At 43.4% G+C, this 27997-nt stretch overlaps 1 protein-coding gene across 8 annotated transcripts in view; it reads right to left on the reverse strand.

The window, feature by feature from the left end:
* Positions 1-328: 328 nt before the first annotated feature.
* Positions 329-27997, reverse strand: part of nfia (nuclear factor I/A) — a 143351-nt gene continuing 115682 nt past the window's right edge. For 2 of the 8 annotated variants that reach the window (XM_006790297.3, XM_006790300.3), the window contains exons 5-12: positions 24902-25019; positions 21117-21244; positions 19140-19190; positions 16203-16370; positions 12881-13059; positions 8097-8262; positions 7453-7541; positions 329-459 (exon numbers count right to left, since the gene is read on the reverse strand). In XM_006790297.3, coding sequence (XP_006790360.1) covers positions 445-459; positions 7453-7541; positions 8097-8262; positions 12881-13059; positions 16203-16370; positions 19140-19190; positions 21117-21244; positions 24902-25019 — 914 coding nt within the window. In that variant the 3' untranslated portion in view covers positions 329-444. Of the gene's footprint in view, positions 460-7371; positions 7542-8096; positions 8263-12880; positions 13060-16202; positions 16371-19139; positions 19191-21116; positions 21245-24901; positions 25020-27997 lie in introns of those variants that run through there. The other 6 variants (XM_006790301.3, XM_006790303.3, XM_006790298.3 and 3 more) reach the window with 5 other exon arrangements.

The raw sequence follows: 27997 nt of genomic DNA on the forward strand, positions 1-27997 counted from the left end.
ATGAGTGTGGGGAGGGTTTCGTATGACTGTAAGTCCACGGATGCACCCGCTGCAAAGGATGATGGGAGAGCATATGTGTCGTCAGAAGCTCTGTGACTCAGTCTTTCCCAAAGATTGTAGGCTCAGGTCGCCCACGTACTTATCAACCTGGTTGGATTTGGGGTGGGGGGTGGGTCTGGCACTGTATATGGACACTGAGGTGTGAACCATACGTTTGCAGGGATGTCTGTGATATACAGTTTGCAGGGGGTCACGGTGCGTTTGATCCGCTGTAGCCATGCTGATGCTGCTGAGCCTGTGTGTGGTGCTGGTGGAGGCGGAACAGGAAAGGAGTAGGGATAGGTTAGACTGGGCTTTCTGTCACAGCTGGCATCAAAGGTGAAAGGTCGGAGAGGAGACTGCAGCGATCTGTCGTACAGGTGGGCGGAGGGGCCTCTGGAGTCCTTATCCCAGGTACCACTGTGGAGAGACAAAAACAAATGTTAACATCTGGACTGCTTTAGCAACCACTTACTGGACGATCCCGACTGCAGGTACTTGTCGTCCAAATTTACCCAGAACCAATCAGCGGGGTTACACATTTATCACAAAGGTTTCAAAGATTAGTCTAAGGATGTATGAAATCTTCCCACCGTGCAGCCTCCAGGACGACTTGTTGTGTGGTTTGTTATTGGCCACAAACCAATGACACTGTGACTGAAGTTTATGGACTTTTCTATGCAGATGATACACTATTGTATTCAACTCCTGTTGCTATAGAAACAATTCTCCAAACTGTCACATTTTAAGGATTCATGATGTTACAGTATAAATCTTAAGGTGGATTAGCTTGTAGCGCCAAACCAAATATGTGTCTTTGAGGAAACATGAATTATTTCTTTAGATTGAAATAAGTGAGACTGTTATTCAATATATCCTGTTACAACACAAGACCAGAAAAGGTGTGTCCATGAATGATAAGAGATGTTTTAGCTCTCCCGATCTTCACTCTGACACTGACAGCAGGCCAAACAAACCCACATTAAACCTCCAGACAGTTGGGACCCAGATGGATCAAAATTAAAGCATTAACTGACCTTTGAGTGAAACTGCCTGTTTTTGTAGGACAGATGACAAAAATATATGCTGATGGCGTCTGGTGGGCTGCCCCCAACAAAGGGCAAATATGACGTTTTCCATACTTCCTCTCAGTTATATGGGTGCAAAGTAGGGCTGCCACAAACGATTATTTTGATAGTCGACTAGTCACCGATTATTTTTGCGATTAGTCGGCTAATCAGATCATGCATCCATTGGATGTAAAACATACAGCTTATTGCATCAGCATGCGTCTGCTCTTATATAGCTTAGCTTACAGTTTGAAGTGTTTAAGTTATGTGCTAACTAAAAATAAAGACAAGATGATAGTTTATTAAACTTTTAATGAAATTTGCAGATTATCTCGGTGGAGTATAATATACTCAGCCGTCTGCTCCTCGCTATCTAAAATATAACAGGACACTGGAGTAAATTCTCGACCATCTCACACTTCTGTTTAATCAGTTTTCTGTTTGATGTTTATTCAGCTGTGCGAAAATTATAACTTTAATCTCGGCAAAACCAATTTACTCAGGAACAAATAAAACACTGAAAAAAGTCAAACTATAATTAATTTTAATTATTATTATTTTTAAGTTATCTAAGTGACTTATATATCATGTTTAACCTGAGTAGCGAAAGACCGCGGGGGGTTTGAAAACGATGTGCCGGGAGTCCGGAGCACTTTTACAAATACTTAATACGTCTTGATAAACCGAGCAGATATTTGAAGTTTACACACCTACATTCTCACCTGAAAATATCTTAAACATTTATTTTGTGACCCAGAAAGAGTAATACGAGTAATATTAAAACTAAGTAGCTGCCGCCATTGTTGGAAACTAGAATTGGCTGGGCCGCGCTATGAATTCTGGGATAGGTTGGGCCACGAAGGACACACCCAACCCATCCTTCAAATCTGAGGAAAAGGAGGACGCATTTGTCGGCCGCATTTGGAGAAGTCTTCGAATTTGGACAGCCTTCGTTGCGTCGCTGTAACATAATCGGATCCGAGGATGCAGCCCCTAAATTTGGACACAGCTACGATACCGGAGACTGCTTCTTCTTCTTCTGGGTTTAACGGCAGCTGTAGATGCATTGCTGCCATCTTCTGTTTCAGTCTGTTATTAAACTCTTAAATCCTACCACTTATTCCTGCGTCTTTCAGGATCTTACAAAGCTTCAAACGACGCGTTGAATATTAAATTTGTCGTTGACGATTTTGATAGTCGACGTAATCGTGATTAGTCGACTAATCGTGGCAGCCCTAGTGCAAAGGTGTACAAAATTTAGTTTTAGAGGTTTATGAGGTCAGTGTATGTAATGTAATCACTGTGAGCTAAAAGCTTAGGCTACAGAGTGCTCTAACCCGGGGGTAAGGAAATCCCAGAAACTTGGAAACGCTTTGTCCAGATGAACAGAATCAACTTTCTGGGACCAGTTTATCCATTTTTTTCTTCTATTGGGTCTGTGTGATGTCATAGAGATATGATATGATTAAATAGTCTCCAACAGAGATCACCATATAGGTATGTTCAACCCTTCCATTTACGAGTAGCAGCAAATCAGAAGAAAGTCTTTCCCAGGGGGAGGAGCTAAAACAGCATGTTCATAAACTGAGGTGGTGCACTAAAGCATAGTGTAAAGAGATAGATGAAGATAATTTTGAACCCTGTATCATGCCGAGCTACTCTGCTGCTGTCCAATAATACAGATACACTGTGGGAATTAAAAGACTTTGCCTCCTTTAAGTACACCTCAAACAGTCCCTCCAGACTGGATTTCTGTTATTTGCTATTTGATGCTATCCTCAGGATATGGTTGTAATGAACACTGCTGCCTCTAGGGGATGCCAGTGGGGCTTGATTTAGTCGAACCCACAACAGGCTGATGTCAGACCGTCAGGTTCTCGGACTACAAACACAGGACGCTGCTTCTCCTCTCTGGGTATGAGTTTATGACACAGGAGCACAAAACTCTGTGTGTGTGTGTGTGTGTGTGTGTGTAATCCATCTCTGATAGGCTCGTATCGATCGCCAAAGGTGCATCGTTCATGAATCTCTCCCTCCTCTTCCTCACTGGCCTGTCCAGTTCAAGTTCATCTCTGCGTTACATCATGTCTGGTTGCTAAGGACAACCAGACGGCCCGGGACGTGACTACCATCGCCAAGGCAACCGCATCACCCCCCCCCCCCCCCCCTCCACATCCCCGTCCCACTACCCCGCCTCTTTTATCCTCTCCCACCGTTTCTTTCTTTATGTTCATCCTCTCTCGATCACTTTCTCCTCCCCGTCCCACTCGGCACTTCTTCACACACACACACGCACGCACGCACGCACGCACGCACACACACACACAAAGGAATAAAAACAAAACACACACTTAAAGAATGTACATTTTTTAGAAAATGTGCTTCTGAATTTTGAATTTAAAGTGAAAGTTAAATGAAACACGCGGGATCAGGCATTCCTTTTCTTTCTTTGTGTGCGTGTGTTGCAGGGTTTCTCTGCACTCAGACCTCAGTTGCTCCTGACTCGTTGTAATTCTATTGCTGTGTGTGTGTGTGTGTGTGTGTGTGTGCAGTAGTGATAGAGGAGAAGACTGGAAGGTTAGTTTTTAATCAATACAACTTGCTGACGCTGGGACTTTTCTACCTCGCTCTCTCTCTTCCTGTTTCTATCGGTGTCTCTCGGCCTCTCGCTTGCTCGCTGCACTGCAGCTCCTCCCTCTGTCCTGAGAAGACTCAGAAGATGAAACTCTCACAGGCCAGACAGAGTGTGTTTGTGTGTGTGTGTGTGTGTGTGTGGAGTAATGTTACCACACAGTGGGTTGATGCTGACAGCTGTGATTCAGACTGTAGAAACTCATCACAGCGAAAGACGGAAGGCGATTTTAAAGGAGCAATCTGCTGTTGTTTTTCCATGTTTTTCATATTCTCAGCAATCTCAATGTGCTGTCCACCTCGGTACATCCCACTCTGTCTGTGGCTCTTAGCTTCAAGGAAGTAATTCATTGTGCAGCACAACAACCATCCTGAACGTCCAGGGAAGTCTGTAAGACGCTCTAAAAGCTGTTCAAGACAATGTCTAAAACCAATCCAAAGTAACATGTAAAACCAGTCTAAATCACTGTTCAGCACCAGTCTGAAAGCAGTGAAAAACCAGAGATATTGATAACATATTGATTAAGTATGACGGCTTATCGATCACTCAGAGAGAGAAGATTTCAGTGACACTCTGTGTCATCTGCTCGTCATTTGCTGCAGAGGAAGGTGTGCCTCAACCAAAGCTAATGCAACAGATCTCTTAGATTTCCCAATATAGAGGTATACAAAACCAGTTATCAACCAGAGCTGTGGAGCAAACAAGTATTAGCTTTGAAAAACTGTGTGAGGTACACAAGGAACTCAAGGGCAGTTTCAAAACAAATTTCCCACGTGTGGGACTAATAAAGGTTATCTTATCTTAAAAGCAAAAGGCTGATGAAGACTATTTTCTTCTTTTCTTCCAACAGCGACCTTTCACCGTACGAATGTCCGATGTGGAGAAAAAGCCCTGATATCATGACAGTTTAACAAAAAGTCACTTGTGTCTTTGAGAGTCTAAAAAGTTCAAAAGAATCGCATTTCTGAAAAACTGGTACTAAAACATTTACACACACCGTGATACCACAGCCAGCCATAACCTGATCAATACAAGTGTGTGTGTGTTTGTGTGGTAGGGTTTCATCGGAGGCAGTGAGGGTGCTTTCCCCTTTGTGTGTATAGTCATCCACCGTCTCCGTGTCCGATTTGCAAGGTGAAGCTAAAACACACACACTTGTATTGAACACACACACGTATGCAGTGCAAACACCACACCCACATCATGACTCACTAAGTGAGTGTGTGAGTCTTGGAGAAGTGCTGACTCAGGACAAGACAGAAACAGTAGCAATGATAGACGGAGAGAGATGGATGATAGACAAATACTCATTGAATAAAAAAGACAAGTTCAGAAGCCTGATGTGTGACTCCAGATGTCCGAGTCCTGGTGTCCTGATGTCTAAGTCCTGATGTCAGAATCTTGGAATCGGAGTCCTGTGGTCCAATTCCTGGTGTCTGAGTCCTGGTGTCCTGATGTTTGAGTCCTGGTGTTTGAGAACTGATGTCTGTCCTTATGTCCGAGTCCTGGTGTCCTTCCTATGTCCGAATCCTGATATCTGAGTCTTGGTGTCCAAACCCTGATGTTTGAGTCCTGGAGTCCTGTTGTGTGATTCCTGGTAATTGAGTCCACATGCCTGAGTCCTGATGTCTGAATTACAGACATGATCAAAGTAGCTAAAATTACAGACTGTGAAATAAAAGCAGGATTTTCATGTAGGTATTTGAGTTTTGCAGCTCGCTGTCATTTGCACGGCATCAGGTTTTTGTGAAAGCCTCTGACGTCTTAAAGATACAAGCTGTCCTTCAGAACAGGCTCATAAAAGACATTAAAGAGGACCTGCTTTGCTCATTTACAGCTCCATAATATTTTTCTTGGATCTTTCCAGAGTAGCTTTGCATGATTCAATGCTCAAAATATCTTCCCCATCTTCTTCTGGCTTCAGCCTCTCAAGTTAGCTTTCATCTGATTGGCACCTGCTTGCAAACAGGAGGTTTGAAAAGAAGGTGGGTGGGGCTTCTCTATGCAACATCATCCTGATGCTACAGTAGAAAAAGCTGTGATAACCTGAGTATGTAGATCTGGCTGAGCTCTGGGCTTGCAGAGATTACTGTACACTGAGCTCAGTATCAGAAACTCTGATCGTGTTTGATGTGAACATTGACGACTGGAACAGCAGATATCTGACAGGAAATAAAAGAAAAGCAGAAAACGAGCACTTCAGAGTGCGTTTGTGGTTTCTGGGCTGGTTCTGGAGCTCCTGGGAGAGAACATGCTGTGGTTCTTCTGTAGTTTTGTGTTTTGTCTCGCCTCCCAGTGATGCTGACAGCATGGCTCAGCACTGACTTTCTGACCCAGTGTCCCACCGCAAGTCCGTGTTCTCCCTGATGCTGTGTGTGTGTGTCTGTGTTAGTTTTGGCGTCTTCCCTCCATCTTTGTCACCATGGGCAACCACCACTCTGACCCGTGTGGGCACGACACCCACTCTCACACAAAGACAACGCCAGCTGCCCCCCGCCCCCCACACCCAACACACACACATATAAATGTAAACACACTCACACGTGTTTACATTCATGTGTGAGGACCTAATCCAGCCCAAGTGTGATGTTAAAGATGTTAAATCCTTCCTCATCATGTTATGTCCACATAACCCCCCAAAAAATAATAAATCTCTTATTTAAAAAACATACATGCTGGCTTTAAAAACATGTCTTCTTCTCTACTGTGTTTAAACTCTCCAAACAACGTCCACATTTCCTAAAAAAGCTGTGAGTCGTTTTCCAAACCTGCTGAATCTGAAGCAGAAATAAAACTAAAAAAAAGACAAAATTTTCTTTATTTTCCAACAAAACACAAAAATTCTCCTGGATATTTTTGTATTTTTCTGATGACTGACGGTTAAATTCATTCCCAGAAAGGAAACCTTTGGAGGAGAAGCTGCTCATCACTCGAGGAGCGCGACATCGTCCCCGAGAGACGGAGAAAGAATAAATAACACAAGTCTGTTTCTGGCAGCGGTGACAAACACCTGGCTCATGTCTTCACGAGGGAGAGTGTGTGTGTGCGCGCGCTGGTGTGTGACAGAGTCGATAAATCGACACCCTTGTTCACTGCGGGCCACCAAACACACACACACACACACACACACACACACACACCAAGGCAATCAAGCATGTCTGGATTGTCAACAGAGGACTCCCACCTCACTGTTTGTGTGTGCGTGCAGGATGAGTTAAGTCAAGGCTGCCCAATCGTTACTCTCTTCATAAATCAGCTAGCAAACAGACCCTGACCCCCCCCCCCCAAACACACGCGCGCACACACACACACAAACACACACGCACACACAGTATCCAATGAGGATGCTGTGTTCACTAACCACCCGCCCTGCAGTAAATGATTCAGGCCTGAAGTAAAGCGCTGCTTCTTTCCCTGTTAATGTCTTTGTTTATAAATCCCAAAATCCTGTTCTCCAATTGGCTGATGGGTGTCTGACCTCTCTTTGCTTCCTCTAGTTTCACACTGACCAGCACAGGTACACCATGTGTGCGCAGCACGCTCTCATGCTGAAAATGAGGCCAGAAGATGCAGTTCCTCTGACATCCAGCAGAGGCTCCAGCAGTGAATTAGTCCCCATAGACTCCCATGTTAAAACTTTACAGCAGAAATAAACATGTTTATATGTTTGTAAACATGTTTGCAGCTCACACACCTGTGTTTGTTGGTTACCTGTGGTTGCTGAGGGATGTTAAAGCCGGGGTCCCGAGGTCCGACGCTGACGAACCGCTGAGCTGGAGACGTGGTGGGGGTGGAGTAGGCTGCACAACAAACACACAGGTCCCGTTATTAACACGTGATGACCTGACAGAGCTCTGATACACTTTAAATTCAATCTCCTTATCTCCTTAAATACAGACCCAAATCAAGTTAGATTCAGAGGAACCTGATTTGAAAGTTTATATTTTCTATGCCGTTGTTAATAAAGTTTTGAAAGACTTGACAGAGTTATTTAGAAGAAGTAGGTCAGACAGATGACAAACACATCAAGCAAAAACATCAGTAATAAATACAAAGACATTTCAGTGTCTCCATGTGTCGTTGATGAGTATTAGGAGGATTAAATATTTTGGCAGTGACTGCGTCTGTTTTCGCCAAAAGACAGGAAGCGTCACTGAACCCTGCAGTCAAAAATAATCCAATCACAAATCACTTCTTACAGATTACGCAAGAACTAAATATCAGATTAATAACTGAACCCTGATGCGTTGTTCCTTTTGTGTGGGGGCGTGACAGCCAGCAGGAAAATCCAGTTTAAACACGCAGAAGTGATGCGTGATGGTACTTAAATCTGCCGTGTGTGTGCGCACACTCACTGGGTGAGGTGGGTGAGTTTCCTCCTCCCTCAGTGGAGGAGGTGGAGGGCGGCTTGGCGTCAACAGGCAGTGGGACGGGACGGGCCATCGGAGGAGGCGGTGGGGGAGGCAGCATGGGCGTCGGCAGGAAAGGGTTGTGGACCTTTCCCTGGGAGCTACCATTAGGCTGAAGAGGTGGGGGGACACAGTTAGAATATGTGTACAATATTCTGTAAAGAAACATCAACAGGTCGGTCACAGCTCGTCCTCTCAGTGTGTGTGTGTGTGTGTGTGTGTGTGAGAAAGAGAGAGAGAGACAGAGTGTGTGAGAGTGTGTGAGAGTGAGACTGTGTGACAGTGTGTGTGCGTGTGTGTGTGTGAGAGTGTGTGTGTGTTTGAAGGGATTTTTGAGATTCAAAATGTGGTTTTAGTGTCAGCGTTACAGTTAGGTTATGGTTTAGGGTAAGGGCTACCACCGTAACCCCCCTGCAAATTACACCCCTGGGCTGAACATGCAGTAAAAACTGCTGTGACAGACCTGCCTGGAAGTGAAGAACCATCTCTCACAAAGCATGAAATATCTGTCCTGTCAGTGCAGTAAAGACGTGCGTCTTTGTTTCCATCAGTCAGAAGGACATGTTGGTTTAATTTTGTTCTCATCCATAAAATGATGATCCAAAACACCTGTACACAGAATTCCTCATGCTTTTAGCCCAAGAAGGACTTGCAGGTGCTTCAGTGTTAAATCAATGCTGCAGGTACGTCGCAAACACAAACCCTTCTGAAACCTTCCTGGAAACGCTGCGTTAACGCAGCCCAAACCACTGTGATTGGTCTGTTCAGTACCAATGAGTCCTCCTGAGCATTTCCAGCTACTTTTTCACTGCAATTATTGAATTTATCAGAACAATAATCAACACCTTAATACGAAGACTGTCGGACAACAGGGAGATAAGAGTGGATGTCAAGAAACATACAAAGAAGTGGAAAAAAGAAAGGGACAAATATGTTTGCCTTCAAAGAAAACTGACCATAACAAAGAGCAAGGACCCAGGAGGGATTCAAGTCAGTAAGACACCAGCTCTGCTCCTCAGACATGGAGCCATCTGATTGGTTGCTCTCCTCTGACTTTACTCTTTATTTATTGTGATTGGACTCTCTGATCAGTTCGACTGACTCCCTGAAGGACCGTAATGATATCCCCGCCTATGACGGGGACAATACAACATCGGGTAGTAAGACCTCTAAGCAGCATTTAGGAAAATCAGTTGTAATGTCTTGTGTATCCATCAGGGGGAGCAGGGTGGAGGCGCATTCATTTACAAGCTTGTTACACGAGACCTTTTCAATTTGTTCATGGATCCTAGAATTAGAAGAGAATCATAGCGTTGACCTTCAGTACTCATGAGTCCTGAGCTGCTTTTTTACTGCAATTATTGAATTTATTAGAATCCTGATGATGGATACATAAATAAACACTTTAATAACACAGTTTGTTAAATATATTAACAGTAATTTTACTAATAATGTCTGGATTTAAAGTGCAGTAAACTGCAGCTGTGAACCGCTTCTATTTTTTAACTCTCCTTCAGCACTCTGCACATCTCTGATAAATCACTGCAGGAATTTTAGCGCCAACGTTTACAGACAGGTGAGCGAGAGCGCAGACTGTGATTTGAACTCACGAACACGTGTGAGAACAGCAATCATTTTCTTTGTATATTCCCGGACTTTATGACAAAGTTCATATAAAGGAGTTTCACTTTTCTCATTTTAGTGCTTGTTGTTCAACTGTCATGCTCCGAGCCCCCTACAGACAAGCAGCAACCCCCCATCTTTGCGATGTTTGAACGCCACCGCCGTGTCCTTTAATAAATTTCATCACATAAGGTTGCATTTAGATTTTTACAAATGTTGAAAAGTTTTAATTTAAATGAACAACATGCAGAAGTAATTTCTACTTGGTGCAATGACGTGACAGAACATGCATGTTTAGTTTACACAGTAGTCTACACTAGTGATGGGATTTCCGGCTTTTTTTAGAGAGCCGGCTCTTTCGGTTCGGCTCACTAAAAAGAGCCGGCTCTTTCGACTCCGAACTGGCTCTTCAGGTTGTTTTGTTGCTTTAATTAATTTATTATTAACAATAATATAAAATTATGCACAAAAGAAATTACTAACGTAAAAAAAGTGGTTTTGTTTATTATGTTTATATATAAATATATGCGGTGGCCCCTAGAGACAAAACACGTACAAACTCCAAAACACATTTCTAGCATGAACTGAACTACCAAAGCAGAGCTACTAGATCACTTAAATTACACAATTGAAAGCATGTGTGTATTGTTTGGGTATTTATACACAGGCACTCATATATATTCAAATAATTAAAAAAAAAAAGTTCATTTACCTGTTATTACCACACACCAAATCCGGTCGTTGGTACTTGCTGGCTTGTGTAGCCACTAGGTAACAAAAGCTCAACACTGCGCCTGCATTCTGGAGCACTTCTGTTGTCTTTTGTACGTGTTTTGAGTTTTTATGTGCTTCTGAGTTTTTACGTAATTCGGAGTTTATACGTGTTTTTACGTGTTTTGGAGTTTTTACGTGTTTTGGAGTTTGTACGTGCTTCAGGGTTTGTACGTGATTTGAAGTTTGTATGTGCTTTGTCTCTAGGGGCCACCGTAAATATACTTTTATTTATTTCCTTTTACAAATTTAAAGTGAAACAACACAAAACACTGCAAACCACAACACAATTAAATATAAATTAAAACATGAAAAAAAATAAGATGCACATTCTCTGTCATATGGGCCTGCATGAATAAACTTTCTGAATCCTTTATCATCTGCAACTGAAAATAGTTGTGGATGATTACTATACCTTTCTAATGTGACGTTGTTGTCCCTGGCTCTCTTTCTCTCTCTCTCCCTCTGGCTCTGTTCCTGTGCTACTGAGTGTAACTACTGCCCCTCCCCCCTCTGCCCAGCGTAAAGCACAAGGCTCGCGTGCTGAGTGAAGCAGAAAAAAAGTGCGAGAGAGAGGCTGAGAGAAAGAAAAAAAACCCCACGTGACGGTTCGCGATAAGGAGCCGGCTCGCGTCGTTCATGTCAAAGAGCCGGCTCTAAGATCCATTTCGTTCGCGAACGACCCATCACTAGTCTACACTCCATTTCTTTGGCAGTCTTCTGATGTCCTGTTTTATGGAAGGCACCATGAGGTTGCTTTGTTTGTTTGCTTATGTTGCACATTTCCAAAGACATCATCCCAGCCCCTGGACAACTCAGCTGATAAGAGTTACACACCCACGCACATCCATCAAGGTAACACTGTTCTGATAAACTTTCATTTGGTTGATTTCAAGGTGAAAACAGAGCATCTCAGGTACCAGGATGTCCAAAGGACAATTCTGGAACCATCATACAGCCTGGAGGGCAGGTGAAAGTCCGCCCTCTCTTATACAAAATATAGAGGAATTACATTTCGCTCAAGACTTTTGCACAACATGAGAGTTTAAAGAAATCTAAAGAATGAATGAGAATATTAAGCTGCAGCTTAACAGAAACGATGAAGGATGCGCTTATAATTCAAACAGAGGTCTGAAGAGGCAACAGCCCAGCAAACAACAGAATAAATGATAAATGAAGATGTACCAGTCTCAGAAATCACCTCCACATCTGGTTTGGGATCTATGAGGAAGCTTATTTCTTTTCTTTTTTTTTAAATTTTATTTATTTATTAGATTAGATTGAAATGGATAAATGAAGAACTTTACTGGAAACAGTTTTAGTGATCTGCAGTGTAAAACGTCTGGATGGCCAAATAGACTGTGAAGTTTTATCCTTTATTTTACATTTTTAAAAATTAAAGTTTTTATATTTTAATGGGTAAAGAGTTTTACAGCGACAGCTATCAAAGAATGTCAAATTCAATTCAGTTTTATTTACAACAGTGGCCTCAGCGAGCTTTAGAGTATAAAGCAAAGACCCGACAATAAAAGTGAGAAAACCATCTGTAGCTAACGATCCAGGTCAAGGGTTTTTGGAAGAAAGCCCCATCTCTTGGTGTCACTCTGCAATTAAGTGAAAGGGGCGTGTCTATAGTGGAAACACTCCTCCCAGCGGCTGTATCTGTGTGCGTGTGAGGTTGTGAGTTTTTTTTTTTGTCCCGAACATCACATTTTAGAATTTGAGAAATTTGACATGATGGGTTTTAATTTTTTGAAATGAAAAGCTGACAAAGTGACCGCCTCTACTGTTCAAACAGGACGCGGGCTGCTTTCTTTTCCTGGTTTTTATCCAGGTTAAAAAACAAAACAAAATATGATTTCAGTTTCCAACAAATTTCAGTGTGACTATTGCACAATTTTAATCGTTTCTTAGTAACAATTAGAAAAAGATCAGCTGTTTCATCCAGTCGACACCAGGCAGAGAACGAGTGCTCGGGGGTTAAGGTTAAGTGAGAGGCGGCTCGGCCTTCCAATCGGGCCAACATGTAGGAAAAACGGAAAGCAGATGCTCTGTGTTTGTGTTTGTGTGTCTGAGCCTGTGCGTGTGTGTCTGCCTGTGTGTGTGTGTGTGTGGAAGGTGTATTGATTCAGTGTCTAGACTTAGATATATCAACTATCTCACTGCAGTACAAAGGCCACACACACAGGCACACACACACACACACACACACACACTGCAGCACTTTTGCAAACAGATCCCACCTTTGCAGAGGATGGAAAACCCAGCTCAGATGTGTTTGTGTGTGTGTACATGTGTGTGTGCGTGCATGTGTCTGTGTCTCTGTGTGTGCTTACGTTGAGGAAGCCCACCTGTCCGGCCTGCTGGGCGGAGTCAGGACAGACCAGCTGGACGAACTCCTTGAGCGTCTCCTGCGGGTGATACCTGATGGCCGGGTGGGAGAAGTAGGAGCCAGGCTGCTGCAGGATGGGGGAGGAGGAGAAGTGGAGGCTGGAGGGGGGAGCATGGGGGCTCGCTGAGGGGGGAGAGAGAGGAAGAGATTACATGATTAAAGGGGAGGAGAGTTGGTGGAGGAAGGTAGAGACATAATCATTGTGGGAAGCAAGGAGTTTATTAAGTTTATTAAGGGGGCGTGGCTTAACATGCAGATACATGACGATGGACACACAGAGCAGATGAACCAATGACAACAGGACACCCCAGCTGTCAAACACTACAGGTGTATGGAGGTGAGGCTACATCATTTACGTGGCTCCTCCTCTTCCTTCTCTCCTTCAGTCTAATTAAGGCTCTAATTGGTCTAATACTCTCTGATTGCTCGTTAGTGGATGAGGCCTCGTTAATGCCTGTGATGTATGGAGGTCTGAGGAGAGTGCAGAGAAGATGCTGAGGGGGGAGCGAGGGAGATAGAGAGACATTAGAAATGACAGAGAGAGAGCGAGGGAGCGTAGGAAGGAGAGTTAAAGCTGCTGCACTAATTCACTTAAAGTCTGCTGTGATTTATCACTCTGACAATACACACTGACCGACTGTGCGTGTGTGTATGTGTGTGTGTATGTGCTCTGTAGCAGTGTATTTACAGTAATCATTGGATGGATGGCTTTCTCTGCCCTCTCTCTTTCTCTTGTAACCACAGACACACACACACGGGGACAGAGTGTGTGTACATTAATAGAAATGATCTCACTCAGTGTGCAGGCATGCTCAGGCACCTGTGTGTGTGTTTGATTTAGTTTGGTCCCACATCTTGTTTCTGGGATTTTTTTTCGATGCATTGTGCCAACTTCATTTATTTGATGGCCTCACTGATCGACAGAGTAAACGAGTGGATCTCACACCCACAAACCAACTTCCAAAGATAAAAACACGCACGTTTCTCCTCAGATCCCCTCATTGGCTCCCTGTTAAATCCAGAATTTAAAATCCTGCTCCTGCTAAATAATCCGGACCCATCTAATCTTAATGACCTTACAGTACCATATCACCCCATTAAAGCTCTTCACTCTCAGACTGCAGGCTTACTTTTTGTTCCTAGAGTATTTTCAAGTAGAATTGGGATGCAGAGCCTTCAGTTTTCAGGACCCTACTCTGTGGAACCAGCTTCCAGTTTGGATTCAGGAGACAGACACTATCTCTGCTTTTCAGATTAGTCTTCACACTTTCCTTTTTGCTAAAGCATAGATCAGGTGGCCAATCCAATCACAGCGTAAAATCAGCCCCCTTCCCACATCTCAGCATCTATCTCAGCTGTAGGATGAAAGTGTGTGATTTCCCTGTCATCAGCTGAATCTGTGAACTTCTCTGATATCGATCTTCTCGTCTTTCTTCGGGCGAGACGGCAAAGCGGAGGATTTGCCTTCAGCGGCGCTGCAGCAGCGGTGTGTGTGGTATGTCGAACACAGAAGAAAGAGCTGGGATTAGTTCCACTTTGCAAATTGCCTCGCTTCACTGCCTCAGACACCCCTCTCCTCCTCCTCCTCCTCTCTCCCCTGCCAACTATTCCTTGAAGAAGATATTCTCCATCAGGAGGTGGATTGATAAACGATAAGAAGAAGGTAAAGAATTAAAACAGCAGAGTTCCTTCATTTTCACCACATGTGGAAGAATTTTAAAGGAGGTGAGGATGGAGAAAATACAGGAATACTTCATACTCCATCACTGGAGGTGCAGAGAGGGGGTGTGGAGGAAAGACCTTGATAAGAAAGGCCCAAAGTGATCTTCAGACCATCCATTCATTTTCTTCTGCTTAGCCGGGGCCGGGTCGCGGGGGCAGCAGCCCAAGCAGAGAAGCCCAGACCTCCCTCTCCCCAGCCACCTCCTCCAGCTTGTCCGGGGATCATCAAGGCGTTCCCAGGCCAGCCGAGTGATATAATCTCCACCATGTCCTGGGTCTTCCCCGGGGCCTCCTCCCGGTGGGACCTGCCTGGAAAACCTCGCCCAGGAGGCATCATTGTTAGATGCCCGAACCACCTCAACTGGCTCCTTTCGATGTGGAGGAGCAGCAGCTCTACTCTGAGCAGCTTCACTCTCAGACTTTACTGGGATCAGTACGCTGCGCTAAAGAAATTGCACACACATAATTATACCAAAAAATTTAAAATTACGTTTTTTTTCGTAATAACATCTTCAGACCACTAAACTCAAACTAATCCTCCGGATCCTCCTGGAGAAGATTCAGATCGCTGTCCATCAGAGAGTCTCTCCATCAGCCTGTACATCTACGTCCACACATGGACAATCTCCTGTCCTCCAAATAAAATCTCTCAGAGTTTGCTTCAACTTGTTCCTGCACAGCTTTCACAATAAAAGACGTGACAGTGTTCGGTGTTGAGGTCTTTTAATTGGTAACAGATGAAATAATATGAAGCTCGAAAAAGTGAAACATTTAACTTTCAGCAGCGAAATTGCAGGATTTCCTGCTGCGTCACAGCTCTGAAGGCTGCTGTAGCTTTTAAGATGGAATGTTTTCTTACATGTAATGTGACGACTTTATCGGATCTCCTGCACAAACTTCACTGAGACCTGAACTACAAGCAAATCACACTATATGTGAGGATTTAATTTCCTCATGTTGGACAAAGCATCACATGACGCATCGTTAAGGTGCGCCTGTGCTGCTTAGTTAATCAGATTATTTTATAACCCCTCTGCTTCCTGTTGTACTACACAGAAAGTTTGTCAGCTTAAAAATCATTTTTTAGCCAGAGATCTGTGAGCATTTCAGCTACTCGCTAGATTAGATGGTAAAGTGATGAATGAGGGTTATCTGCAGATTATTATTATGGAAAACACTTCTCAAGACTCAACAGCCGCACAGCCGCACACACACACACACACACACACACACACACATAAGCAGGAAGTGTGTTTCTGTGGTAGATTATTTTAGCCAATCAGAAGATGAGAAAGGAGCAGGAGACGGGTTAGTGGTGGGTGGGTGGGATGTAAGAACAGGTGTGAGGTGGGAAGGATGCTCACACACACACACACACACACACACACACACACACAGTTCCCTGCCTACAGCCTATAGGTGTGTGTCTACAGGTGCCTCCTCCTGACAAAACCCACAGAGACTGACGGGGGTGGGGGTGGGGTGAAGGAGGTGAGTGTGTGTGGTGGGAGGCGGGTGAGGGAGGTTTCTGGGGATGACCTCACCTCGAGGCCCGGTAATGACGGGCCGGTGATGGTGTGTGAAAGCCGTTCGGGGGGAAGAGGAGGAAGAAGAAGAGGAGGAGGTGGAGGAAGCGCCGCTCGGTGAAGGCGCAGTGCCGCAGAAACCGGACTTCTCTGACCTCTTTAGAGCGCTGGCGGGTGACGGCATCCCTGCCAAGAACCATGATGATCATGATGAGGAGGAGCGGGTCATGGCAGATTTGATTCTTTAAACACTTTTTATGCACCTCCAATGGGGGGAGGAGTTGGGAGGAGGGAGGTGGTGGTTGGGAGTGGGGCTTAGAGATCAGGGGCGGGGCTTGGAGATTGAGTCACAGGCTGCAGGTGTCAGAGTTTAGTGTGTCTGAGCCTTTTTTAGTTTTTAGATACCAGCAAAAGATGACAACATGAGTAAAAATGATAAAACAAATAAAATGAAACACTAAAATATAAAAAAAGAACATAAAAACAAAAGCCGGAAATTTTATAAAAATAATAATATCGACATGAAAAGTGCAACAAAATATATAAATAAAAACACAGAAAACCAAATAAAAATGTGAAATTAAATTATTTTATTCAGTTTTTTTTAATAACACAAGTTTATCTTTTATAGTTTAAGGAAAGGTTCCTTTGAGTGATAATCTAAAGCCCATCATTTATTTTTATTTCTTTGTGTGTCAGATGGGCCAGCCGGCAGCATTTTTATTCAAACGTCAGTCAGTCAGTTTTCTGAGAGACAAGAAACTCAGACATGCTGTTTCTCTTTCCTGTCAGCTCAGCAGTGTGAAACGCTATCAGCTGGGATAAAAACAAACATAACCTGGCTGCCGTTAATATCGAGACACACTTACATGTGATGATTTTTATTTGAAATATTTAATAAGGTTCAGCAGACGGGAACATCTTGACTGGTCACATTTTAATTTTTACCATAGCTACCAGATAGATGCAGTTCAGGCTGAATTAGTTCATCACAGGAACAACAGTGATCATCTTCAATACAGTTTTTTTAAATATTTTATTTTTGGCCTTTATTACACAGTGCAGTGAAGGTGACAGGAGGTGGGGGGAGACATGTGGCAAAGGGCTGCATGTCAGATTTGAACCAGGGCTGGCTGCTTTCTACATGCAGTACTTTTATTGTAATGGAGTACTTTTACTTGGAGGTACTTTTACTGCAAATAAGGCTCTGCATGGCTGATTATCAGCACAAACACACGATTGTTCCACAGCTTGGAGACGAGCTGTGAACAGAGGGAACAACACAGATTGTGGTCTACCTGGAGGGGGTGGGGCTTGTAGTGACGGGCAGAGGTGCAGTAGGAGGAGGAAGAGGGGGTTGTTTGTTTGTGAGTGTGATGAAGGACTGAAGAGGTTTTGTCAGGTGGAACTGAGGCTGTTCAATGTCTTCTTCCTCAACCTGTTTCCACATCCATCCATCCATCCATCCATCCATCCAATCTATCAGTCATCCATGATTGATCCATCCATCGTCCATCCTTCCATCATTCATTATCCATCCACCCATCAATCATTCATCATCATCCATCCATGATGCATCCACCATTAATCATCCATCATTCATCCATCTTTCCATCCATCTGTGATACATTATTTATCCATCCATCCATCATCAACCCATCCATCATTCGTCATCCATCCATGATTCATCCATCTATGATGCATCCATCATTCATTCATCCATCATCCATCAATTATTATCCATTCATCCATTCACTATCCATCCATCCATCCTTCATCATCCATCATCCATCAATTATTATCCATTCATCCATTCACTATCCATCCATCCATCCTTCATCATCCATCCATCCATAATCCATCGATCCGTCACTGATTATGATTCATTCATTCATCATCCATTTATCGATTATTTAATGTGTCCCAGTTAATAATTTAACCAAACATGTTATTTCAAATAAAAATCTGTAAAACATTACAAAATGAAAATGGAACAACACAATAAAATAAACATAAAAAACCACAACTATTTAATTAAATGTGGAGACCTTTAACGGGTCTCCATAGCAGATCGTCTGCCTCCATCATTCCCAGCATCCTCCTCTCTCATCTCTCTCCATCACTACATCCATGAACATCCTCTGAGGTCTTCCTCTTCTCTTTCTGCTTGGCAACTCCATCTTCATCCACCTTTGTCCAATACAACACAATCCAGAAACTGTTTGGTCTCTAGATAATATTGCCCTTCATAATAATTAGGTGTGGCCTCTTTGATTGACAGGTGGATGGTGACACAGGTGGCTGTAGCCACTAGCTGTCTGCTCGGCTTCACCCGAAATTGACCTCTGGACTGTCATAATGACATCAACTGACCAATAACTTGGCTGCTGTGAGGTTCCTGTACTAGCAGAGCGTCCAAAAAGGCGGAGCTCCAGGACTGCTGAGTGAAATTCAAGGGTTTTGATGTTACTGATTAGCAGTAAGTTAGAGCTCCACCCTCTCATCCAGCAGCCATTGGGCTGCCTCACACTTCAAACCAGTTTGAGTTACCTTCCATCTTTAATATACAATCTGTGGTTAGTTTTGGTCATTTATCAGATTCAAACGTCTCCTGATACACACACTAACAGCACCTTTACTCGTTACCATGTCACATATTCACATTCAACACACACACACACACACTCTCACACAGACACAAACTGTCCGGCTGTCCATCCAGCTGGTTATCTCGTCCACAAACTAAACAAAATCGACCAATAAACAAAGTGCCACAGTGACATCATCAGCATGCTGCCAGGTGAGTGGAGTTAGGGTTGGGTGGAGTGCGGTGGGGAGGTGAAGGAGGTTGAGGGGGGCACGAGACGAAAACTCAGACAAAAAGGAGGAGAAGGAGGAGGAGGCGGTTTCACAGACATGTAGACAGGAAGTGAGGAGGCGTGTTGACGTCTTTACCTTGTCGGGAGATGAAAGAGCTAGCTAGAGAGCCACGCAGCTTATATCCAGCTTTCCAACGCAAGACGGAGGAAAGGAAGAAAAGAAACGGAAAGGAAAAGTAGCATGAATACACCGGCCGAGAGAGGAAGAGGAGACAGGAAGAGGAAGGAACTCATAAATATAATCAGTGTATGCGTGTGTGTTTAAGAACATGGTTACCAAAATAAAACTACAAAATCTCTGAGTCTGCAAAAATGAAAGTAAAAAATAAAATAAACCAAAAATGCACTGGAACAATGTGAATGCAATGAACTGAATATAATAAATAATAACTGAGAATTAAAGCATTTTTCTATTTTTTCTAACGCAAATAAAAAATAAAATAAAAATAAAATATTTAAAAGTTTCCTTTGAGACAGCTAACCTGTGATTTATAATTCAGTATGAACCAGAGTGGACGTGCTTCTGTTGTAGCTGTAAACCTGCTTTAAAAATAGATTTGATTGTACTGAAATCATAGAAATACTCAACAGAAACCTAAACATCTCTGCAAAATGAATTTATATTAGGAAAGCAGTTTATTCTGCACATATCTTTCTGGACATTTTTGTTCCTTCAAAAGACTGAGAGCAGAGAGAGCGACAGGAAACAGCACAGAGAGAAGAACGACATGCAGCAGATGGTCGCTCGGCTGGGAATCGAACCGGGTACTCGCGGGGGTCTGCTCGAATTTCCAAAATATTATTAAAAAATGTTTTTTAAAGAAATAAAAAAAATGAAACATAGAGAACAGAAAGAAAATTTAAATAGCTTCATAATAGCAATTATAAAAATATAATATTCTTATTCTGATATTATTAATAAACATTAGATTTGATTGATATTCACATCTTTTAAATGCAAGATTATAATTTTCTATCTAAATATTTTGATAAGTTCAATAACAATTACAGTATAGTTTTAACGAACATTAATAATAAATAAATGATCATGTAAAATTGAATTCAGAATAAAAACTAAAACATGTAACTGAATAAATTTCCAACCCATTTAACAAAAAACACCTGGCAAAAAAATAAATAAAATCATTCTAACCCATAAAAGCCACGCAAAGAATATCTATAAATATATTTGAAAAACGCAACATTCACTGAAATAAAACATCATAAAAATACTGAATAAAAATGTCAAAATGAACGTAAAGACTTTTTGTATTAAAATATATTTTATTTGACTGATATTTGTATATTTATCAAATGCCAGATTATTCTTTATATTATATCAAAACATTTGAAATTTAAATGTATAATTTGACTTCTAAAAGAATCACCAAAGAAATATTTCAAAATATGACGTAAAAATACAAAAATTAAAGGTAACTAAGGGTAACTATACAAACTGCCTGACTGTTGAAAAAGTAATTAAAAGTGAAGAATGAATCGAATAATTTATAATAATTATAAGACAAATTAAAAAACATGGATTTTTTCTGAGCTGACAGTTTAATGACATATTAATGCAAATTAAATTTTCCCCCCTTTCTCGGCATCGTGAGGCTCACTGAACAGATTTGTGTCTCTGAACTGTTCAGATTCACACTGAGCTACACGGAGGCATGCTGGAGGTTGCTTCCTGTTTATGTGACAGACTTCCTGTTTGGATCTGATTCTGCAAGTGTGCAGGATCAAACCTGTGACGTCCTCTTTATGAGACAGGCAGTCGAGAGATCACACTCTCTGACAAAATATTAAAAAAATCACTCTTACACACACACACACACACCCTGCTGGAAGCACCACCTGCACACTGCACCATGGTAGCATCGCTCCGCTGGGCTGCGTTGGAGCGGCAGGTTAGCTCTGGGATGTGTGATGACGAGAGTCTGCATGGTGGAGGTGGGGGGAGTGTTAGGGCCGGGGTCAGGTGGGGTATTAAGATGGCGGGGCTGTTATTAGAGGAGGCGGCTGGGGTTTCGTTGGGGGTGTGGTTACGTACCTGGCTCCACGTCGTGCCAACTGCTGGCCTGGCTGCCGCTGCCTGGAGACCGACCCTGGCTTGGGTAGTAGGACTCCTCCCCCGGGCTGTCCACGTCCTCCTCCATGCACTTTATCCTCTTGGCAGAGCTGCAGAGAGACAGAGGAGCATTGGTGACTCCTCCCATTATTAACCCCGCTGTTCTCCAGCTCAGAGCTCAAACAGAGGACAGGTGGAGTCCTAAACACCCACACAGACCCCTCTGATTCCTGCTATCAGCTGTTTGAAGTCCCACCCAAACCCAAGACCAGCACATCAGGCTCCCTCCCACACATCCAACTGTTCAATCTCACCTACCTGCCCCTCCCTTATTTCTTTTTTTTTCCTTCCACATATTGGTCACACTCACATGTTTCAGATCATCAAATAAAGAGAACCTGAGTAAATGCAGAGTGCAGGTTTTAAATGATGATTTTATTCATTAAGGGAACAAAGCTGTTAGTTTGATGCAGATGTAACGGGACTCAAACCTTCCACAAAGTTCAGCTTCTGTCTTGTCAGTCCACAGAAGATTTCCCAGAAGTCTCGGGGATCATCCAGATGTTTGTTTGCAGTTTGCTTTTGTGATCTTCTTGGCCAGCAGTGGTGTTCTCCTTGAACTTTTCCATGGAGGCCGTTTTTGCTTTCACTGGAGTCCAGTGCTCATTTGTTGACATCACTGATTGGCTGACTCCATGTGAACTTTGACAATGTGGCGTTTTATGGTAAAAAGAAAGGACCAGTGAGGAGGGTTGACATGAGATCAAACCGTACGCGTCCCGTGGACTAAATGACTCTCAGGCATCGACTTACAGCAGCATCTGATGGATGTACACTTGATCTGGCTTTAAAGCCTCACACTGGATAAACCAGAGCAACCCTGACAGGAAGAAAAGGAAGGACAAAGTCTGAATTCATACCTTTCTGTAAGACATAAATTTACATGTCCTTCTTTACCCTCCAAACCCAGCTGTAGTCTTTGTGTACTTGTGCAGTTATTTATGCATTTCACACATTTTCTGTTTGCTTTACTTTAAAGTTTAAGCCTGAAACATGAGAGCAACGACTCACAGGCAGCAGGTTTACACCTCACTGGCCAGATCTGTTTGTTTAACAGGAAGTTAAAACATTAACAGTGTGTGTGTGTGTGTGTGTGTGTGTGTGTGTGTGTGACCTGCCTGTACACTGAGATGTGTTTGTATGAATGGAGGGTCTTTGACATTAGTAAAGACTTAAATATTTCCATATGGATCTGCTTCACTGCCTCACAGCGATCTGTGTGTGTGTGTGTGTGTGTGGTAATGTGTGTGTGTGGGAGGTCTCTGGAGATGTGTTTGGAGTCAGAGAGGAGAGAGGGAGAGAGACAAAGGACACACACACACACACACACTCAGCTAACTGTGTGTGTGTGTGTGCGTGCGTGCGCGCTGCAGGGCAGGTATTTCAGCAGACAGACGACTTTTGCGACCGCATCGATTTAAGAGAAGAGGTCAGGGCAAACCCTGCAAGCATATGTGTGTGAGAGAGAGTGTGTGTGTGTGTGTGTGTGTGTGTGTGTGTGTGTGTGAGAGAGAGAGAGAGAGAGACAGAGTGTGTTTGTATAATCATTTGAGTTTAAACCATCACTGTGAGGATATCAGTGAGTTATGAGTACCTTCTAAGGCAGGGGTGTCAAACTCAATTGCACAGGGGGCCAAAACTCAAGGCACATTTTAGGTCGCGGGCCAAACAAGATAAACATTTACTGAACACACTAAAACAATGTTTTTTAAACATAAATATGAATAAAAACAGACAGGAATATTATTGCAGATTAAATAAATGACGATGATTTAAACCTTTAGCTCGGATAAAATTTACGGTTTGCGTTGCGGTGATCATTACATGCTCCATTTTTAAGACTTTACCACACAGCCTTTCCTGGTGTGTGATGCAGTGATATGCTGTTAACTCACCGGTACATTTCTCCTCCTGCATCTTTACTCGCATCCTGCTGACTAGTCCGCTTTTTTCACCGCACAACACCGGCGCTCCATCTGTTGTAAGTCCAACAAGTTTGTCCCAGGGCAGTTTCATGTCGGTTACACTTTATCATATGTTTTAAAAAATGTCTTTTCCTGTCGTTGTCCCGATTTAATGTTCAATATTTCCTCTCCACGGATGAAGATGGTCAGCTGTGCAATGTCCATCATGTCTATATTTTCAACCACAGCAAGAGAGTATGCGATAAAATTTTTGCTTTTTTCACACAACTGTGTTCTTAAATCAGAGGTTGTCTCACAAACCCCATCAGCAATCGTATTTCTCCTCAGGCTCACATTTGCCAAAATCTGCATTTTGTCTGGACACAAGATGTCGCACACCTTCATCATGCAGCTCTTCAGAGTGGTACCGGGCTGATTTGGCTATCTCCTCTGCTACAATAAAACTTGCTTTCACAACAGCTTCACTTTGTGATTTTGCTCTGGTGAAAAAAGTCTGCTGAAATGTCAGATTCTTTAGCTCTTCTACCTTCTGTAGTTTCTGCTCTGCATTTAGGTTTTTCATCTTATCCTGACGTTTTGTCTCGTAGTGCAGTCTTAAATTAAATTCCTTAATTACAGCCACATTAGCTCCACTAATAAGACACACGGGTTTACCAGCAATGTCTGTAAACATATATTCAGTCACCCACTGGCGCTGAAAGGCTCTGCTTTCAGAGTCAACTTTTCTCTCCACCATTGTGAGCGGCTAGCTTCGCAATAACAGAAGTTTGACTTGATTGACGCGGGAATTTTCCCAAACAGCCTAGCGTTTAGCAAGGAGGCTGCAGCGCTGCATTATGGGATCTGTTGTTTGTATATTATTAGCACCTCATATCGCCGGGCCATGCATAACAATAATAATAAATCTATATAGAATGATCTTGCTGGCCGGATATAAATGTACGCCGGGCCGGATGTGGCCCGCGGGCCTTGACTTTGACACATGTGTTCTAAGGGCTGTTTGAGGGGGTCAGGTCAGAACCAATCAGCTGTATGTGTGTGTGTGTGCTCTAACATACATTAAGCCACATTAGGAACAAACAGTTAGTGTTCTTGCACAGACCAAAGCTGCCGTAGCCTCTACACTCTACACACCCTGTAGGTGAGTTAATGAAATACTGACAGCCGTCCTATCGTGTCTGTGATACAGCATCCATCCAGTGCACTGCACGAGGGTGTGACCGTCGTCATCCTTGCATCTGTCCATTGCAGTCATTTCATTTCACAAATCCAACCAACTCTTTGTTGTTTGTGTGTCCTCTGAGCACTGTACGGCTGGAACATGAACCATCTGGATTTGAATGTTTGGAAGTAAAAAAACGAAATGAAGCCATCTCGAGTTCTGGTTTGGGAACATCGGCCAATGACGAAGCGACTTCTCCAGCATCGCTGAAAGGTCAGTCCACGGGCCACTAGGTGGCGCTCACACTCAGCACTGAGGCCTCACCGTTCTCAACAAAGGTTATTTAAACAGGGCGCAGGTGCTGCGAGTCACTGCACAGACTCTGCGTCCCATTTATTTTATTTCAGGTGCTCCATGAAATATTATAGAATCAGTTTTCTACTTCTTCTATTTTACAAAAGCACTTATTGGATCATTGTTTAGAGTTTTCTATGACGCGCATGTTTCCCTCTTTGAGAAACACTTTGACCTTAGTCAATCGATTGATTGACTGCAGTAATTAAAACTGATAAAAAGTCACATGAACAACAGGAGGAGGTGCTGAGTGTGCTGGTGTGTACCTGGAGGAGGAGGTACTGGGCAGTGGTCTCCTCATGGCTCCTGGGCTCATGCTGTAGTAGGAGGAGCTGTCGAGGTCGGCCAGCGAGAAGTTTGGCCCGGTGCCGGCTGCGATGGGCGCTGATGGACAGACAGACAGACAGAGAGTGTCAGTACGGATATGGTGACATTTTTATATAACCAGTGAACACACACACACACACACACACACACACACACACACCTGGAGGCTGGACAAGGTGCGTTAAACATGTTGATAAAAATCAGGAGGACAAGCTGTGAAAGCTCCTCACTGACACTTTCAGGTTTCCTTAAAGGAGACAAGAAACTTCCTGCAGTGAAGGAGACTTCATGGGAGTATGAACACTCCAATGAAAGCCTGCTGCGGCAGCAGTTACTGTCTCATAAAGCTGTTGCACACGAGAAAAGAAGACTAAAGCTTCTAATCATCCAAAGTGCACATTTAAAAAGTAAAGCTTGACTCTTATTAAATGTGTTTCCTCCTGCCTGAAGAGATGCTGCAACACAACGCGTCACTGGACATCTGACCGCCCATCACGCCACAAGCATAACAAGTTTTATCACGTTCTTCCAGTGACGGGGTTAGGCTATATCCTGGACCTCCTCTCCCCTAGAAACTAGACCAACAGAAACCTCTGTGCTTAATCTGCACTTCTTAAACAAAAACTGTAAGGTGACGGAGAGATGGTGCTGATGGAGGTGAAGGACAAGAGAGGGACACAGCTGCCTTCTTTGGCTTTAAATTCAGCCTCCAATCAGGAACAGAAGATAATTATGTTGAATCAGAGAAGTGAGAGAACAGGTTAACAAGAATATTTTAAGGAGAAATTCTGAGTGACTGTGTGTTTGCATCAGTCACTGGGATTTTCTGGCCGAGCAGAACCAGCAGATTAGCTTCGACATATGATCCTCCTGCAGCTTCCAAGGAACATTTTCTGAGCTCACCCTGAAGCGCATGATGCAGGGATTGTGTGCGGACAGGTGTTGTTGTTTAGCTCCTCGTTAAACACTCCATACACCTGTGTAAGTGCACAGGTGTATGCATTTAAAATTGCCCCACCTGTGTGTGCAGTAGTGGGACTCTGTTCAGCCCAGAGCTGTTAACGTCAGACGATCCTCTGACGGTCAGAGGATCGTCAGGACCAATCTGGCAGGTGGATGAATTGGCTCAGGAGGTGATAAAATTACTGCCCTCCTTAAAAAAAGACAAAAATGAGTCGCTTTTATAAACAAGACTCTAAAAAAAAGGAAAAAACTTTATTTAAAGTCTGCCGCTGCTCCCAACAAACAGCCTGACGAGCAGCCGAGCACCGCTTGTCTCTGTATACATAGCTCACAACAGGAGTTTATGTCATCATTGTATATGAGAACAGTTAGCACGCAACATTAGCATCTACCAACAACAACAAGCTGTGGCCCTCTTCCTCTCTGATCTGTTCATGTTCTGCTGCCCCCCCCCATCCTATTCTCGGGGGACAGAAGCTCTTCCACAAAGCCCTGCGAGGCTCTCCGTGTTAAAGGAGGGAGGGAGGGAGGGAGCGATCCGGCTCTTTGTTGTCAAATGCTTCAATTTGAAAATCCTGCTGAACAAAGGCAGCAATCAGCTTCAAAACCGGACATCCATCTACCCCCTCGCCTCCAGCCCCCCCACACCCTCATCCCTACTCTTCATCGTTTTATTGACAGATAGCATGATGGTGTGATGGGATGAAAGGAGAAGGAGGAGGGAGGGGGAGGACTGACAGGACCTGGTGGGGAGTTTTCTGCTGAGCTCAGCACCGTGATCTCGCTCCACCTATCTATCACTCTCTCTCTCTCTCTGCCCTGCAGAGATAGGGCTGACCTGAGACACGCACACATGCACACACACACCCACACATATACACAGACAGACAGACACACAGAGAGTTGGTCATTCGTGTGTGGACGTTTTAAACTCCTTTCCCACGGGAGCAGGAAGTAAAAACAAAGATAATTTAAAAACTGAAAAATGAAGAACGTACAAGTTTCCTGTGACTGCCGGGGCTCGTAACGAACAGTCTGTGTTTTTACGTCTGAGGACAAGTAAACTTACCCTGTAATTTAATAATTGTAGTCCACTTTTTTTTTGAAAAACTGTGTGGAGAGTGACTTAACTGTGAAGGAACTACTCATCCCATAATGCACTGCAAATCCCAAACTCCCCTATAGACTCGATTCTTTTCGTTATTGCAGTCTTGATGAAAACCTTGAGAACATGTTATATCGTACACCACTTTGTTCACTTGCTTTCTGAAGCTTTGCGCTCACTAAGCTAACTCATGTTTAGACATTTTAAACATCTCCATGGTAACATGGAGATCGCCAACAATCAATGATGTTAAAACAGCCATCATAAGCAAGTCCTAGACTCCTTGACTAGTTGCATAAACTGTTAAAAATAATGGATAAGTCCTTGTGATAGTAGTAAACCTAACTGGTCTCTCAGATGGCGGCCCCTCACTGAGCCCGGCTCCGCCAGAGGTTTTTTTCCTGTTAAAAGGGAGTTTTTCCATCCAGCTGTCTCCCAACGCTTGCTAATAGGGGGTTGTCTGTTGTTGGGGTTTCTCTGTATCATTGTAGGATATTTACTCTACGATATGAAGTGCCGTGAGGCGACTGTTGTTGGTGCAATATAAATAAAGCTGAACTGAACTGAAACTGTCCAAAGTGGTAAAAATAAAGATAATCAGTAGACACAAAGTATGGTGTACCATCTAATATTAAGAATAAAAATAGAACTTTAATAATCCCTTGGGTGTGAAATTCAGTGAAAAGCTGATTTTTTCTAGAATAAAAAGAGATAAGGATATAAAAGCAGCCAATCATGGATAATCTGCTGCATGTGCTCACTGAGGCTGTGGGTGAACCTCTGAGATGTTAATGGTTAATCATAAATGAGATGACAGCTGAAACATGGTGTTGATGGGCTCCGTCTGAGAGGCACTGCTGCACTGACGTGTGCAGCCTGTGGAGGGCGCTGGCAGCACTCTGCAGCTGCTCCTGGTTGATTTGTATCCTTGCTGATTAGATTTCTGGCAGTAATGAAGCTGCTCTGT

This window comes from Neolamprologus brichardi, chromosome 23 (genome assembly GCF_056152115.1).
Source record: "Neolamprologus brichardi isolate AB-2024 chromosome 23, ASM5615211v1, whole genome shotgun sequence".
NCBI lineage: Eukaryota > Metazoa > Chordata > Actinopteri > Cichliformes > Cichlidae > Neolamprologus > Neolamprologus brichardi.